General features: G+C 37.0%; 1 protein-coding gene across 2 annotated transcripts in view; it reads left to right on the forward strand.

Moving 5' to 3' along the window:
* LOC119772066 (protein turtle homolog A-like) overlaps window positions 1–18,600 on the forward strand; it is an 87,974-nt gene that overhangs the window by 20,844 nt on the left and 48,530 nt on the right. For both annotated transcript variants that reach the window (XM_038268348.1, XM_038268347.1), the window contains exons 4-6: window positions 10,109–10,255; window positions 13,873–14,021; window positions 18,270–18,381. In XM_038268348.1, coding sequence (XP_038124276.1) covers window positions 10,109–10,255; window positions 13,873–14,021; window positions 18,270–18,381 — 408 coding nt within the window. The remainder of the gene's footprint in view (window positions 1–10,108; window positions 10,256–13,872; window positions 14,022–18,269; window positions 18,382–18,600) is intronic.

Here is an 18,600-nt window from a genome sequence, read left to right on the forward strand (position 1 = left end):
GTAAAATATAAACAGTATTTTGTGTCGATCTATCAAATAAAATCCTAATAAACCCATAAAAGTGTCAAAATGTGAGGCAGTTCAAGCATGGAAATTCCAGCTTGTAGTTTATCAACAGATGCTAACAGATAGTCATCCCTATAAGAAAAACAACCAGCAAAGACCTGAAATGGGACCAAATGGTGCCCCAAAATTAGATTTTTTTTTGTTTGTTTTAAGGACATTTTAATCTAAGAATTAACTCATAACTAATCCTTTAAGTATTAAGCTTAAAAGGTGCTCCTAGTAGTTATGAGTTTAATGCAGAGCGTTTCCAGGCGTACATATCTAGTGTCCGCCTTATATTTGTTTAGTGTATAACAGTGTTCTTCTGTTCAGATTGATCTCTTGTGCTAACACAGAGAAATGCTCTGTAATCTCTGCCTTTTTGATTTGTGTTTGTCAAAGGATCAGAACCTGCTCTCATTTGAGTCACAGCCTTTCCCCTCTGGGTGAGGAGCCACTCCCTCTCCCAGCCTAAACCAGGAAATTTGATACTGAGATTTACATAGCAATAAAGTCAGGGTAAACCTTAGGTTGATTGGCTGAATTATCAAATGTGGGAGCAGTATGCACTTTAATTCTATGGTCCCGGCTCATAAAATACACTAGCCTTTTGTTGCTGCTGCAGAAGACGAGCTGCAGCATATATTATTGTCTTACCTAATAAGGTTGGATGGAAGAGGAAGCAGGGTAATATTCTGCTCTTTGTAACCTGAACATTTGCCTACCGTTTGAATTACAAATGATATGTTTTGTCCACCTACTAAGTCTGTTTTTAAAGCTTCATATTTAAATGTATTATTTTTGCTATTCGTACGACTTCCCAGCAATAAACGGGAAGAATGCTTCTTCTTGTTTCAAAGGGCTTAAAAGAGATGCTTTGTTGCCTCTGATGCTCAGCTTGAGCTTTCGTTTAGGTGCTGGTTGCTGGGTTGGTTACAGGTGCATCATGGGAAACTTAGACCCCTTAGAGTTGAAATGAGCAGTGTGCATTTCAACCCCTGAGGCGGGTTCTAGGTTGTCGAAGCAGTTGGACTTCAAGAGCCAGCCTTCAACTTTTGTCTAGCTGGTATAATTCCTTTTAGTTATTCAAGTGAATCTGCTTGCTGAGGCAAATGTTTTTTTTATGAAGTAAGGTTGTGTGGAGTAGTTATAAGATGTTAGTATCTAAGGGCAATAAGCAAGAGTCTCATGGGGAATCTAACTAACGGCTAAGTCAAAATATAAAGCCTTATCTGTGTAAATATAATCGCTAAATTTTGTCAAAATGATCATTCCAAGAAAGTTTTCAAGTTTGAAGACGCTTTACTTCCCATCCAGGAAGCTTTTTCAATTCAAAATGTCAGAAATAGCGTTTAGCTTGAGGCTTTATAGAATGGACCAAAAACAAAGCCTGGTTTTGGATTAGAAAACATGCAAATTGAACCTGACCAAGTCCAGTGGATTGTTTTTAAAACTTTTTTTAGAATGACTATGACCTGGATGACTGAGAATCTTCATCAGTCAAAATGATCATTAAATTATGTTAGGCTATTGGATTATCCATCTGTAAGCTTGATTAGTTATTAGTTTTTTATAGTAGTTTAAATTACTACCTAAAGGGATTTGTCCTGGTTTCCAACAAAAAATAAAAGGAAAAAGAAGAAAAATCTTCTCTGAACTTTTTATAAAAGTCAATTTAAGATTATTTCTTTTACATAAATGTAGGGTTACCATATTTTCATTTGGGAAAACCAGGACACCTTAAAGGGGGGGGGGGGTTGATTGATAGAATCAAATGTCTCATCATCGGGATTTGCTCCGTGATCAGAGGAAAATGTTACTTGAACAGTGGTGAAAATTGGAAGTTCAGTTTAATATAATATGAAATGAATGAAAATAGTTGATTTAATGGTTATAGAGTCAGATATGTGGCGGTAATGTTTGGTTTATCTAAAGGTTTTTATCTCTTACTGTATAAATGGGTTTGGCTGTAATTTAAGGACAGATTCTAATATATCTGCAGTGTGGGGACTATAAATCTGATAAGAGTTTAATTTTTTTATTGTTGTTTTGCACAATATGCTTAACTAAGTATTTTTTGTTGATGAATATTAGAGATTTTGCAGATATATTTTGTAGATACATTGTTTAGATTTACTTATATATTTCTACCCCTTTTATAGAATAAAATAGAAAATCCCTTTATTGTCCCACAATGGGCAGATTTACAGCAGCAGGAAGATTATTGAAAATGGTCACACAAATGAGGACCTTAGAAAAATGTATAAGAATAACATAATAGGGAAGAGTTAAAATATAAAAAATACAATTCTGTAAAGTGTTTTAACAATATAAAACTGGAGAATAAATAACCAAATATTAAGCTATTGACATTTTTACAGTAATGGATATTTGAAAATAGCAGCAACATCAGAGATGTGCAGAATGACAGCAGGAGGTTATTTAACTGACTAAGGTTTCTATCATTACATTTGATTTGATTTGTTCCTGCTCACGGTGGTTGGAACCTTTATTCCACTCTGGATTCTTGTGTGTGTAGTCTTTGTTCACTTTAACTTTTTAAAAAATAAATAAATAAACAAACAGTTTTGAAAACCTCGGTATTCATTCTTTTCCTGCTTTGTGTGTCAACGTTCACGGTTGCTAAGCAACAGAGCATACGGTGGTAAAACCCGCCGAAGGGAGGACCTGTTCGAATTTACAGCCAAAACTCTTCCGGCCTCCTTATTTTCAAGAACTTCGAAGGATCCAGTCTAGGTAGACCGCGTCCTTGGAGGATGCAGCCCAGGTTTCCGAACAGAGCCTCTGATTAAGAACAGGGCTGCCCGCACTGACGCAGCTCAGGGATTACGTTACACGGAGCGTCATGCGCAGTGAAATCAGGACATTTCCTCACTTTCTAAAAAAAACCCGGGACGCCCGGGACAGGACGTGAAATACGGATATGTCCCGGGAAATACGGACGTTTGGTCACCCTACATAAATGTCCCTTTCTGCATTATTTTGATTTTCAGATTATTATTATTTTTTTTTTGTAAAAGATAGTTATTGAATTAGGATTAGGTTTTTTTAAGGAGGAAACAGACAGTTAAGTGTTTGTTGTTGCTGGGCAAATTATCAAAGCATCGATGTCAACTCTATGGACAGGAAATGTGGTCCCTCAGCACCCATGCTTCTTCTGACTTTATTAAAAACAAATACAGCTGTATAAATGCACTGTCCTTCTGTAAGCAGGAGTAACCTTTTAAACACAGCTAAAGTAGCTAATGTGCTTCCTTCCCATGTGGAGAAAGCTGATAGCCTTGCACTAGGACTGCTTGTGTTCAGTGGAGCATCAAGTTAGGCCTCTTATTTAGATGCTTTAGTTCTTGAATTCAAATTTCAAACCATGACACGGTAGCCCTACATAGAGCTACAGGCAAGACGGAGTGTAACCTTATCCTCTTCTTTCTCTAACCAAAACCTGAATGCCTCTCCTCGACTTGCCAAGAGCTGACGACATCTCTTGCAGACAGTGTGGGCTCTATGCCCATAGATATCCCATTTTCAGGAACATAAATGTCTGTGTTTTACAAAATGGTATTGAATTTAAATATTTTTCTTCTACAGTCCCTTGTCAATGCAAACAAGAATCTTTGTGGATTATTTCCCAGAAAAGATTCTTTATTTTATCTCCAAAATGTTGCACACCCATTTTTTGAGGTTTGAAAATCAATATGTCTGGTGCGTCCTTCAGTCTCAATAAAATGTTTAGAAAAATCACTCCTTTTGTCAGGATTGCTTCTGACTCGTTTGAGAGCTTTAAGAAGGACACCTGAAGTGAGAAGAATGTTTAAAGTTTTAAAAGACTTTTTTCCCCTCAGAGTAACAAAGAGGTTTAGCACAGCTCTGGTAATTATTTTTCTGAATAATAGCAGTTAATAAACTGAAATTAGGAAACCATTAGAATGTGTCTCCCATTTTATAATTTATCCTTCTGTCATCAAGTAGGGCATTTCATAACAGGTTGATTTTTAAAATATTTTTTGAGTGTTTTATTTCTCACTAGCAGTAGATGGTTTTGTATTTAAGTGTCACCACAGGGTGCATTAAGGGAAGGAGTCTTTAGGGAGCCTTAAGTCAGGGACGGTTTGAAAAATAAATGCATTGTGTGAGAGTGTGTGCGGTGAGTATTGTGTGGTTGAATTCTCCAGAGAGAGGGTATTGTGTGGCTTTGGGTGTTTGAAAAACCTACGAAGCTGCTCTTTTTGTTGTGAACAGATCAGCACAGAGGGAAATAAACACTGTTTTTAAAAAAAAAAAACAGAAGATATTTGCATGGAGGTTTGGCAATGCTAGTGGTATTGATGAGTAAGTTGTAGTTCAGTTTCCTTAGTCAGTTTTTTAGATTTTAGAAGATTTACGCCTTCATTTGTGTTATTTATACCTATGTGATTCAAATATTGTTTTTATTTATTGCTGAATTTTTTTTACGTTAAATATATTTTAGGCAATAAGTAATTTTCAGAGCAAGATGCAAGTTTCGCAGCAATGCTATATTGAAAATACATTCTAAATGCATCAAACTATGGTAATGATACATGTGCATTTACAGAACTAGATCTGGTAATAAAACCAATCAGATCACATTTTGGTGTCTTTTTTTTTGCTGTCCAACATTTTGTGTCTTTCTTGGACCGAGCGACCTGTAGAACAAGTTAACAGTTAACTTTTGAACATCTGCTTGTTTTTCTTTATTTCTTTAATGCTCTTTTGTCCAGAGTTCATTGCTGCAAGACTTTACTGCGGCGTAAAACTGTTTATTTCATGCTACCGTGTAAGGATCTGCGTGCTCAGTGAGCCTCGCTCATTCTTTCTGTCTGGCTCATAATACATTACTGCCACATAAAAGAGGTTGCTTAAAAATTATCAATTTTTTTCAATAAATTTGGTATAGTCTTTTTTATCCTTAACTTTGGGACACAACTAACTACTCTGGAAACTCTGTATGATCACAGTTAATGTGAAATAAACAGCAGTTTACCCTAATTCAACAACCAATGTTAAATCACATGATGGTTTGAAACGGACGTTTTATAGCCTCAGTGTACCTTGCATTGAAGAATTGAGCTTGGTCTACTTTTTTTATAAGCTAAAATACTTTACTAAAGAGATTTTTTTGTTTATTTAATTTAATTTCAAAAGTGGATCCGATTATATACAAATAAAGCCTCAAAAGAAAACCAGAAAGACACAAGATTGTTGACCTTAGTTGAACCCAACTGCTGAAAAGAAGCCCTCCTACATCATGATCTAAGCATTCCCTCCATGTTAAACTGAGGAACAATATTTTTTACTGGCCACTTTCATTTCAGTGATATTATAGGGGATAAAATCAGTGAGATTTTCACAGTGAAGTGGTAGTTCTGTCAGAGATGAAAATGGAAATGTTGTTGTTTTATTTACATCTATAATGCAAAACAAAGCCATCTTATTTGACTACATTTGTGATTTACCATTTGACAGCTCAAGTTCAGCTAGTATTGCTTCCTGTGTGTAACAAGGAACTAGGAAAAAAATTTAATTTCTTTCTTATGTTAAACAAATACTAATTATAATCACACAGAGTGATTTAAGTACCTCACTACAGAACTTCTCCTGTGTATGCCTTTTTTTTTTTTTTGGTCCCTTCCATAAATCGTGTGTCTCGCCCAGTTCCCTCCTCTGTTTGTTTCCACTCTCTGTGCGAGTGGTAGAGACCTGCATGCTCTGATTTATTTTGACTTTGATGTATGTCTTTAATTAATGAATACTATGTTCTTGATAGTTTTGTGTTTAAAGATCTGGGAGTGAAACAGTTTTAATGTTTCAAAAATAAATAACATTTGAACTAACAGTAGGTCTCGTATTCTTTAGACAATGGAAATATTTTTCTTTTCCCTGTGTATTTCATGACCTGACAATAAAGGCGATATTCTTTTTTTATCACTTCAATATGTTATAGATAAGATAGTTTGAAGATGGTATTAATATCCGTTGTGGGTTAACAGGCAGAAGCAATTGCTTCTTGAAGATCCTTGTTCATTTTGTTTCATTCTTGCACTGTGTCAACAGAAAGTAAAACAAAGATTCGGATAAATCTACTGTAAGCCTACATTTCCCCTTATTTGGTCTCATGAAAGAATCGTTCATACTAACAAATTAATTCTTAAACATTTGTTGTTACCTTAGAAGCAATTGTCCATTAGGCTATATAATTATTTATTATGCAACTCTGCAATAAATAACATTATAAATTATGAATTACATTTTCATTCACATACCTGGAGCTGGTATGTTGGTATCCAGGAGACACTGGTTTAATTTAATTAAGAAAGAACACTCTGTGAGCTTTATGTGAGATTAAACAATAATTGAAATAGTATGTGGAACAGAAAAGGAAAGTTCAGCAGGAAGTTCCAGCAACATGTTGCTGCTTGAAATTCTTCTAACGGAAGGACATGCATTCAGTCCACTTCTTGGCTCCGCCTTGGCTTTGTTATTATGGTAAATGTAAAAATGTCTGGGTTTGGGACTGTCGGAATTCATTAAATTAGAGATTTAGCCCTTAATTTCTTTTACATTTATACTTTGAGAGATATGGAGAGTGCAATGAAGGGATGACAGATGTGGTCTGAAGATGTAGAGTATATATTAAAATAAGATTTTGCAGAATTCTTTTTTTTCTTTTTTCTACAGCTGTTATAGTCATTACACTGTCACAAGTACAGAGCAATGAAATTAACTCTCAGCATTTAACCCATCCCCTTGGGGAGCAGTGGGCTGCCATTGTTCAGCGGCTGGGGAGCAGTGTAGGGTTAGGGTGTTTTGCTCAGGGACCTAGAGTGGCAGTCTTTGGGAATGGGGCTCTAACTCAGAACCTGAGGATTCCAAGCTCTATGCCCTAACCACTAGGCCGCCCCTCTGCCAAAGGGAATGTTGTTGTGTTGGTCAATGTTGAACTCATATTAAACATTTACATCATATGTTGCACCTCTTGAAGCACCAGTAGCTTTCATTTAATGTCTTGCTTTTGGTGGACATTATTTTGACTATTTTTGGATTCATTAATTTATATTTGGACTTATTTGAGAATACAATATGTGACACGTCATTTACAGCTCTTATGATTTATTCCCCTCTTCCTGGCTTTTATAATTCCTTTAATTCTGCTTTCAGCTCTCAGTCAGCAGAACCTCGATTTCCAAACAAATTTCCACTACTCTTAAAGTCGTGGCCTTATATGGAATTATTGGGGCAGTAATTATACATATTTACATTTCTTGGCAATGCCCCAGCATGATACAGTTACACAGGTAGACTAAAGCTGTACACCTAAATTTGACCAATCATATATCAATGATCATCTGTCATTCAAATTTCGGTCATAGCATCTTGATTGATATGTGGCAGCTAATATACGCAACGGTTGAAATAAGAAATAAGAATAATTTACTTTAGCATTGAGTTCTGTCCCAGTGTTCACGGGGATGGACGTCTGTGTCTTCAGCAGGCGTAGAGCTAACAGAACTGGCAGCGTTGCGAGGCAAGGGCTCAAACATGTACGGCTGGAAGCCTTCTACACCAAACCAAGCTTCTGCCGCCCTGGCGTCCTCTTCCACAACATCTTCATCCACCCACTTTGGTCCTTTAAAAAAAATAATATGACGGAGGAAACTCATCCCCGACCTCCGACACAAAACTCTCCTCCTCTTGCATGTTTCCACTGTCCATAGCGTTCCTTAACTGTGTCGTTGCTAAGTGCTACTTGGTCCCAATGAAATTTCCCATTGGGAACCTACTAGCACTAAGTTGCTAATTGGTTAGCAAGATGCTTTCGACAAACCGGCCTCAACCAAACTTGCTTGCAAACCTTGCGCCACAACAATTCCGCCCCCTTGATAATCGACCAATCACATTCACTTTATTCACTTATATAGTGAAAAAAAGTCTTGCACCACTGAGGAGAATTCGGAAATGCAATGGCTGGAACAGCCGTTTCCTTACGACTTTAAAAAAAACTGTCCAACCATTGGTTTGCTGTTGACCCTGACTCTATCCCTGGTTACGTGGTCCTGGCAAAATTTCAAAAATAATGACATAACAGAAAAAAAAAGGTGACAGTTACAAGTTAAATTCCTTTAGGTAGACTCGCATCCTCTCATTCTGTTTGCCAGCCAGTTGCCAGCTCTGCAATTTAGCCGACCTGTCCATAATGAAAGGGCCTCTGCGTGGCTTATGAGCCTCTTTGCTTCCCTAAATTGGCACCAACACCTAAAGGTTGATCAATCTTCACAGTCATTTCACCTCATTATTGCCTTTTTTTTTTGGAAGAAGCTGAGCTGCATCTCACAGGACTTCAACCCACCATTCCTATTGGTGCAAAATCTGTTCATGTCAACATTGGCATCATAAGCAGAAGTAGATGTTTATACTGTATTTTTGACCCGTCACAATGTATAAAAGATATTTATATGCCATTTATTTTTCAGTAAAATAAATACTTGTAATCTGCACAACTCTAGATATTCTATGGATGTATTATGTTTGAATGATCAATTGTATTGATGAAAAACGTTTAGCAACAACTTTTAAAGTTTTGAAAAGGCACAACCCATTGCAGAGCTAAAATCTGATCGAAAATCTGTGGGGAAGAACATTGCAAACAGAAAAAATCGGATAGATTGGGAAAAGATTTGCTTAAAATAGTGCCGATGATTTCAACTCAGGATGGGGGATGCATTTAGACACCTACAAAAGACAGCCTGAATGCTCACACTGTGTCAAAACGTTGAAAGAAATTATTGGTTGATGTAAGCTCACAATTATGCAGTCAGGTTATCTCACTTTTTAAATGACTTCTTCTGACAGATTTCTTTTATTTTTTTCAATTGAATTGTCCTTAATTTTGGAAACAAATGCAGGAACCTCTGAAAGCTATTATAATTAATGAAAACATTTAATTACATCAGCAAGTCAACTTCATATTCCCAAGAAACTTGAAAACCATGTTACTGTCTAATAGTTCTACATTTTTCATCAATAAAGTGATGATGTTTTTTTTTCTGTGCACCCCTTAACTGGTTTCCATCTCACATCACTCAGATTGTTTGCAATCATGATTTCTTTTCTTAAGATCTCAGAAGCAGTACTATGAGGTCATGCCCTTCCTCTTTTCTCCCCATCTCTCCTGTCCATTTTCCCTGATGAAATTCAGTAATGTGCAGCCTGCATTTCCACCTAAGGAAAGCCTTTCCTAACAGTGCTGTACAAACCCATATCACACAAAGAGTGATAGTGGAGATAAAGAGGAAAAAAAAAACGAAAGGGGGTCAAAGGGCAGGATTTTGAAACAAGCTAATCCCCTGAGTGTATGCTGATGTGTGGTTTGCTCCACTTTCGCTCCATTCCTGTTTTCCTCCCCTCTGGTTCTAGTCCCTGTTGGTGGTTAGGAAAAATAAACAGGGTGTGTTATCTCTGGAAGCATACCTGGGTCTAACTTCCTGAATCTTTTTCACTGTCAGTCCCTCGCTGCCAGGCTCACTCCAGTCCAGTGCATCTGTTAATAATTACCATCACAACAGTAGCTTCCCTGTGGTACAGAATCATACTGCAGTCTGTTTGAAGCGTTCATATTTTATTTTATTTGTGTGAGGGTGCACAGAGGTTTTCATGCTCTTTAACACTGTTTTCTTTGAATTTCTTTTTTTTGTTGGGTCTGTCTGTTAAGGTGTGAAATCTACATGGACAGTTAGTCTGCAGCCTTGGAAAGATAAAGGGCTGATGTTACAAGCGGCTCTGGCTCGAGGGAGCCATCACCTGGCAACCGAGAGATCTGATTTCTAAGTTTGTGTGCACTTGTGTGTAACGTTTATTGTGGGTCTGTTTGTTCATTCAGTTTTCAGGTAACACTGCAAGACCTTTCTTTTGTTTTCTCCACAAATGAAGTGTCACAGACGGAAAAGTTTCAAACACCTCTGACCTGAAGTCTGCATCAAATAGTTGGTTTATGGCATGTTTGTTCCATTCTCCCCTGTTTCTGCAGGGCGAGTATCTCTGGGGAGAACCACCAACCTGAGGCTGGAGCGCCTGCAGCTGGATGACCAGGGCCTGTACGACTGTCGAATACTTGTGCTTGACAAACCTGCAGAGGAAGTGCAGAGCAGTAACTGGACCCTGCTTTCTGTGACAGGTAAGATATGTCTTTGGATCAGTGCTCTTAAAGATCTATAATTATATTTATTATAAAGCAAAGAAAACAAACAAATTTAACATTAACAGCTAAATAATCTACCCACTCAATAGTCATAAGCTAAAAATGAAGTAATACCTGTTCAATCTAAGGGAGATTGAAGCAGGTGGTCATCAGTACAGGAGCACCACAGGGATGTGTATTCAAAACAATACTTTTGTTTTTCTCTATACATCTCACTCTTCCTGTAGAAGTTGGAGTATTGTTGACTGCAAAAATACTTGAATGTTTCTACATCTATCAGATGTAACAAAAATAGACAAGAGAATGGGACCCTTTTAGATAGTGTTGCACCGATACCAATACCAGTATCGGGTCGGGGTCCTGATCCAGCACTAAAATGGTGGTATTGGCGAGTACCAACAAATAGGGCACCGATACCATTTTGAGAGCCAAAAGTTTATTCAACTACTGTCAGCCATTCCAAGTAGGCAATATAAAGCTCTACTGGATTCCATTATTTTATTTTACATCCAATACTGCACAGCCAGGTATTGGTATCGGGGTGAAAAAATGGCATCGGCGCAACACTACTTTTAAAAAATAAATATTTTATTGAATAATACACCTAGTGATATTTTAATAATCAATATTTAAGGTTACATTCATAATTGTAAATTATTTCAAAGTTTTATTTAAACAAAAAAAAAATATATACACTGCAAAAAACATCTAGAAATAAGTAAAAAAATGTCTTAAGTTAAGTGTATTTACCCTTAATTTGAGCAGGTAAATAAGATGATCTGCCAATGGAATTAGTATTTTTACTCCTAAAATAAGATAATTAGATAATATACGCTTGAAATAAGATAAAACAATTGTTTTTTTCTTATTTTAAATGTAAATTGTCTTGTTCCATTGGCAAAGTGTCACACTTACCTCCTCAATTCAAGAAAATGCACTTAAGTCACCTCTTATTTGCCGCATGCATATATATGATTTTTTCTTTTTTTAGATATTTTAAAGGATCAGAATTTTTTTTTTTAAATGGCATAGAAGTCAAATCTTGGAAGGAACACTTTGATTTGTTTCTTATATTATAACAACACTGATATTTAATGAGTTTTAACAAGAACTGTTGGACCCTATAAAAGCAGTTCTGTTAATCATTCCAATATATTTACAACAGAATGGGTGAGCCACTGCAGCCTCTAAAGTTAATGAGAGAAAAGAAGCCTTGTCACCCTCCATAGGATTATAAATCAGCCCCAGATTTTTCTATATTGCAACTTTATAATTGGCAAGATGAGAACAACAATTTTCAGAAATATTCCAACTCAAAATCAACACAACATACAAGCCTGAGACGTCTTGGAATCAAATTAATGAAGAAAATTCCACCCAGATTGCTGCCTTTTCTCTTCATGTCAATGTGAAAGAAAGAAATTATGAGAAATTACTTACTTCTGACACATTTCATGGAGCAAAGCCAGACTAAAAAATTAATGCTAAATTTGATGCCTTTTTATGTTTAATAACACGTTTGAAGTTCTAACTGACAAACAACAACTTGGAGGCCAAGCTGGTTCTCAGTGTTATATCTTGATTGGATTGAATGTTTTCTGATTACTATCTATGCTTGTAATTTTCATTTTACTTGAAATTTGATTAATATCTCTACATACTTTTCAAACACTGTAAACCATCAAACAATTAAACAATCAGCTATCAATAGCATAGTTAGTTCTCATTATCCTGCCATGTTAAGACAGGAAAATGACACACTGTTCTGTATGAATGTTGGTAACTTTAAAGCTACTTTAAAGCTACCCTTCTTTGTAGAGGCTTAAATGCTATTTAAAAGAATATTTTGGTTGAGAATATTTATAAATTGCATTATTAACAAATGATAGCAACAGTGATGAAAAATTCCTTCGGCAAAGAGTCTGGTGTTGCAGGAGGAATAAAAAAGTAGAAAATACACTGCAATCATATTGCATACATATATGTCTAAATAGGCAACGTGATGTTTTATTGCAGTTCATATTTTTTTCACTTTTGAGTACAAGATCAAAAATATGTTTTAATTTATCATACTAGCTTTGTCTTGTTCCCTGGTTCAAACTTGCATCATATTTCTACCATCTTGTTGTATTCAGTTAAAAAATCCAGTGTTTACCCTTACGGCGCTGATCACAGGGCACTGCTGTGGCATGAAAACAAATTAAATATAAATTTATCCTGATTAAAACAAAAACAGAAACTTGTCTTTCATTCTGCAGGATTACTCAGCCCCAATCAGCTACTTACATCTAAAGTCCACCTAAATGTAGGGCTTTCTAATGACTGGTAATGATTTAAGGGAAAACGTTCCAGATGAAGATATCAACTGCGATTGTTCTCCGTATGATGGGGGGCTTCCCTGCTCCTCTTCAGAAGTACATTGCTTTGATCCAATTTCACATTTTCTTTTTTTTTTATATAAATACATCAAAGTCCAAATTTTATTTATTTAAACTTAAGAAACTCCAAAATGTTTCATAGCCTCTTTAGGTTTCTGCTTTTAAAATGTGAATCTTCCATGACATTGCCCCTTATCTTGTATTCATTTTGCTTTCAAAAGCATTATATTTTGACAGATTGTATAAACAACTTAAAAAAGACAGCTTTTCAAACTTTTCAAACTAAAGAAATTGAAAGTGTGTTAAATTGCTATAAACATCAGGTGATATGGATACATTTAAAAATCTCTGGCTTTACAGTCAGAGTTAAACTCAGATAAAATAATGGGCAACTGCAGAGTTATGCCTGTTGACGGGTTTAAATATTAAATCTGGGTATGAAATATGGATCATTATCTTTTCTTATGTGTGTGCGTGCTTTGAAGTTTCTGTATTTTGGAAAACCTTTCGCTATCTTTTTGCACACAAGCGAACAGAAGAAATTATCAACGAGCCCCAGATCAAAGTGAAGCGAGGCGGTCTCTGCGAGCCAGTCTGTGTGAGAGTCGGGTTAGAGATGGAAACGATAATAAATTCTGACTTTGTACTCCAGGCCCTCTGTGACATACCCTGCAGGTATGATCTTCACCTGCTTTTTTGCTCTTTTCCTTAATAATAATGCCTGTGCCCCTCCAAACAAAACAGTGTTGAGAGTTTGGCAGAGGGTTTCTTTAAAGCATAACTCAAAGATCTTTGAATTTCCTATGCAAGAAAAAACAACTACTTTTTCATAGGCAAGGAAATGATGCTTGCATTTATGTCTGGAGTGCTGTCACACTGTTAATACCTGGTCTTCAATAAAATCAAATACGGAGTGCTAAAGTGTGTAGAAAAATAATATTGCACAAGTAAAACTGTAAAAGGCCGCATTGCAGATGACCCATGTATTCCAAGACCTATGCTGATGACCTATTCTGCCTGATATATTGCACCCAATAACCGTTGTTCCATACCCTGCAGGTATGATCTTCTCCTGCAATGATGAGGAGATAATCACTCTTATGCAATTCCCCTGCCAGTGATTATGCTACTATTTTGATCTGCTCGCTAATCTCATAATATCATGGGAAAAAAAGTTAACATTTGACATGTTTTTTTTTTGTTTTTTTTTTACAGCCCCACCCAGCTTCACTAAAGCTCCACCCCCTGTTGTCCAGGCCTTGGTGGGAAGTCTCCTGTCTCTCGATTGTGCTGCTAATGGAAACCCTGCACCAACCATCACATGGCTAAAAGATGGCAGTGTCATCCCCAGTATAAACTATCAGGTAAATAACATTGTAAGACTAGAGATTAATAAGCTAGATAAAATCTATTTTGACCTACTATCTTTATCTGTAACCTAGTTTGTCCATGTGGTCCATCCTTACATCATTGAACACAGAGACAGATTACTGTATGTTGAAGGGGCTCTTGATAGATGAAAGCAACACCGTGCTGTTAGAAGAACATGCAAAACAGTCATGTTTGAAACACTCTGTTATCTTCACTTTTTTTAAGAACACACGGAAACATTCCAGTCTCTGTGAAAAGCTGATTGAAATTGACATCATGCCACTTTCCCCTTCTGAAGACGTCACAATAATTTAACACTTTCTGTTTATCATTATTTTTGCAGACAGTTGCATCTTTTCTCGTCTTGTTAGGACTTTGTATTCTCAAAACTGAACTTGAGAATAGATTTTCACCAACCAGGTCTTATACAAGTTCTCTTTTCTAATTGTGTTTAATCTTATGGGAAAATAAGACACTTGAATGCTGAACATCAGTGATTTGTTTTCCTTTCATGTGGTTAAAAGTGGGTGAGGTTTGATTGTAGAAAGTTTTTTTTTTTTTTTTGTCCCTGCTTGGTATTGAAGTCTGAAGGACATATTACGCTTTAACATTTAATGCTGAAATTTACTGTGACTTGAAAGGAACTTTTCAAGGTCTGAATTCTTTGGATTTACTTCTGCTACAAATCAGATCTTTGCTAAGAGTAATGTTCAACAATAAAACATTCCTGTTTCAGTCGGGAATAGGGTAGAGTGCAGCGCTTATGTTTTTACAACTTATACTTCAAGTTATTTTGAAGTATAAGGGGGGTGTAAATACCTGGCATATTTTTTAAAGACTTATTTTCTCATCATGTTTATTTTAAAATGTAAAGTTTAATTTAATTTGCTGTCATTACAGCTGCATTATCAGAAGGGTAATACTGAATAACAGAGTGCATTTAAAAGGAAACATTAGAAGAAGTAGGGGGTAAATACATTTATTTATGCTATTATTGAAATATGAATCTCATTCCTTTGCTGCGGCATCCCTTTGTCTTGGTTTTTGACATCATATGAGCGTACTTGTAATGTCACACCTTTCAAATTACATTGATACTTTTAACCAATTATTGTTAAAAAACAAAAAAGCTCAAGTAAATAATGAGGTTGATTGGTGATTAAATTATTGTCAAATAATTGGGAATTAGGGGATATCTGGAGTATGTAGACTTAATAGGAATAGTACACCCAAAACATGATTGGCCTTCATTTTCTACTCACCCCCATGCTGAACAACACTCTGGAGTACTTTTTTGATATCTGAAATGCATCTGGAGATCTGGGAGGCTTCTTGCTGTCTGCTGACATTCAAATAATGGAGGTCTATGGCGCCCGAGGCAGAAAGGTCCATAAAAGTCCACAAAAAACGTGTCAATATTCCTCCATATTGCTCGTCCAATGTATTCCAAGTGTCCTGAGTGGGTAGCGTCCATAATTTACTCGAAACAAAGTCATTTAGAATGTTTTTAGAGCATAAACAGTAGTGTATAGGATTTCCTAAAAGCGCGTGCATGCGAGTTCACGAGCCTACGGAGACCGCGGCAGACCAAACCAGATGAAAGTGCGCATTCAGCGTCTGCTCTGTCGATAATGCAAGCATAGAAGAAGAAATGTGCTGTTTACCTGTGCAAAGAAAGAAACAACGAAAGAAAAATGTCTGAGGACTTCAGTGTTGAGGAAGAGCATGAGTTCTTTGCCGAGCTGAATGCGCACTTTCATCTGGTTTGGCATGCTAATTGATTAAAGGACAACCTGGTCAGTGCATTAATTAAGCAAGAGGTATCAAAAATTTTACATTTTGGTTTTAAGACAAAAATAACATTTGTTTTTGAGTACCTTAAGATGATTTCTTTTATTGAAAAAATAAATTTCTACATTCATGATTACTCAAAGCATCAATAGCTGCAACCGTAGTGTTACCCAGTATCTCTCTTTTGTAGTTTTCCTTACAAATATTTAGTTATGTATTAGGGGTGGAACAGTTCACAAAATCCACGGTTCGGTTCGGTTCGATTCACGGTTTCTGGTCACGGTTTTCGGTTCGGTTCGATACATGTTGATTGTTACACCGAAATAAAATACCCATAAAAATTTATGGAATTAATGTAAAAATCCCCCAAAAAATAATGGATTGTAATTATTTTAAATGATCCGCGGAAACCCTGGATCATTTCCGTATGTTTTGCTGCTTTAAATTTAATCATCTCGCACATGCTCTCTACCATCTCCAAGGAACTCAGAGGGGAGCGGACGGGAGCCACAGTGGGGGCTGTAGGCTTTGCTTTGAGCAGCCGGTCTGGAGCGCAGCGGGGTGGAGCGGGGGTTGCTGACGGAGTATGAGGGATTTCGGAGTTAGCATGACATGTTGGTCATGTTGCTGTTAGCATAAACAACACGTGTTGCACAATGCTTTTATCCAGAACTTTCTTTCCGCCGTCATCGTAGGTCACTCTAAATGCAAAGCGCTCCCATACAGCAGACCTATAAAGTGCTGCTGGCGCGTCTTCCAACTCCTGTTCTTTCCCACTCGCCATTCCGACACAATTCTCTACAACAACTGATTTTTTTCCCTGCTACACCTGGCTAAGCTGCTTCGCTTCTTCTTCTTCTTCTTGTTTACTACTGCTGGTGGTTGGCTTTGGTCGCAGTACCGCCACCTTCTGCTCTGGAGTGTAAACGCTTCGCCTATGAGAAAAAGGAGCAGCGCATGAACCGAACGAAACACACGCGAATCGAACCGAGACAGTCGAACCGAACGGTTCTGACGGTTTTCATAAATTGTCCCATCCCTATTATGTATCCTTATAACAGTTCTGTTTTGTTATTCCATCTTTTGTGCAGCCAAAAAAAAAAAACCCAAAAAAAAACCCTACAGAGAAGATCGAGTGAAATTTAGAACTTCTGTAGTTAGGTGATGCTAGTTGTTATTCATAGATAATTTTTTTCCCTTTATTTTCCAGTTTTGAAAAGTGCCAAAAAGAAATTGCCATTGGAATGCTTTAAAGTTAATTTGTACCTTTTCATAAAAAAATAAAAAAAAAACTTTTTTACTTTACACACTTTTGTATATTTTGCAACGTGACATGCACATTTGTGACATGCTGGAGGTCATTTTGCAGGGCTGTGACAGTGCTCCTCCTGTTCCTCCTTGCATAAAGGCAGAAGTAGCATTCCTGTTGTTGGGTTGTTGCCCTCCTACAGCCTCCTCCATGTCTCCTGGTGTACTCGCCTGTCTCCTGGTGGCGCCCCCAGCCTCTGGACTCTACCCTGACAGACACAGCAAACCTTGCCACATTTATATGGGAAATGGTATATGACCTGTATTCATATAGCCAGGAGACTTGACCAAAGTACTTTACACTACACTCATGGAAACACTCACACACTAATGGTGGCTAACTACGTAGTAGCCACAGCTTCCCTGGGGCTCAGTGACTCTTGTCCAAGGATACGACGACACTGAAAGCTGCCGGGGCTTGAACCGTCAACCCTTCAGTTTCAGGGTAGACTCCAATGCCACTGTCGCCCCGACATTTCATTGATGTTAAATCCTAGATGAGCTGCACTACCCGATCCACTTGTGTGGGTTTTAGAGTCTGTCTAATGCTACCATGAGTGTGATAGCACCACCAACATTCAGAAATGACCAAAACATCAGCCAGAGAGCATAGGTACTGAGAAGTGTTCTGTGGTCCCCACCTGCAGAACCACTCCTTTATTGAGTGTCTTACTAATTGCCGATAATTTCCATCTGCTGTCTATTTCATGTGAAAAACATGTGAAATTGATTGTCAATCAGTGTTGCTTCCAATTGGACAGTATGATTTCACAGATATTTGATTAATTGAACTTATATTATGATGTTTACATGTTCCCTTTATTTTTTTGAGCAGTGAATGTTTAATTAAGCGCAACAAAAAGGAAACCCCAGCTGAAAAACAAAAAAAACTGTCACAGATTAGACTCTTCCCATTTTTGGACAAGTAATGCAAATAAATAAAGTATTTATTTGTGCTGTTGCCGCTGGCAGAAGAAATCCTCTATGGAAAGAGAAAATGATGGTTTCCACTAAATATCAGAAAGTTTTTGGCTCACAGAGCTGAATGTTGCATATTTAATGTGTTTAACTTTTTTTAAACACCTCCCATGTGAAATCATCTTTTAGTAACATCTTTCTCTGTGTCTTTTCGTGTTTTCCAGGGAGGAGCCTTATCTCTGCCAGCAGTGACCACACAATCAGCAGGACTGTACGCCTGCCACGCCTCCAACTCTGAGGGAAACGTGAGCTGCGTGACAACCGTGAAGATCAAAGGTCAGCTGTTGCCTGTCTTTCTTTCAGCTAATTTGAATTTCTCTTTTTCCTCCTTTCTTCACCGGCAGTTGTAATAAATCCAAACTGACATTGCCATTATTTCATTTAGATTTAAAAGCAGGGGTAATTAAAGAAAAGTCCAGATAAGAAACAAGAGCCATTTTGGCATCATGAAGTCTTGCAGTTTTAATTTTAGTTAAATGCAAAAAATATTTCTGC

The sequence above is a fragment of the Cyprinodon tularosa genome, unplaced genomic scaffold (genome assembly GCF_016077235.1).
Source record: "Cyprinodon tularosa strain WSP-4 unplaced genomic scaffold, ASM1607723v1 ctg7, whole genome shotgun sequence".
Classification (NCBI taxonomy): domain Eukaryota; kingdom Metazoa; phylum Chordata; class Actinopteri; order Cyprinodontiformes; family Cyprinodontidae; genus Cyprinodon; species Cyprinodon tularosa.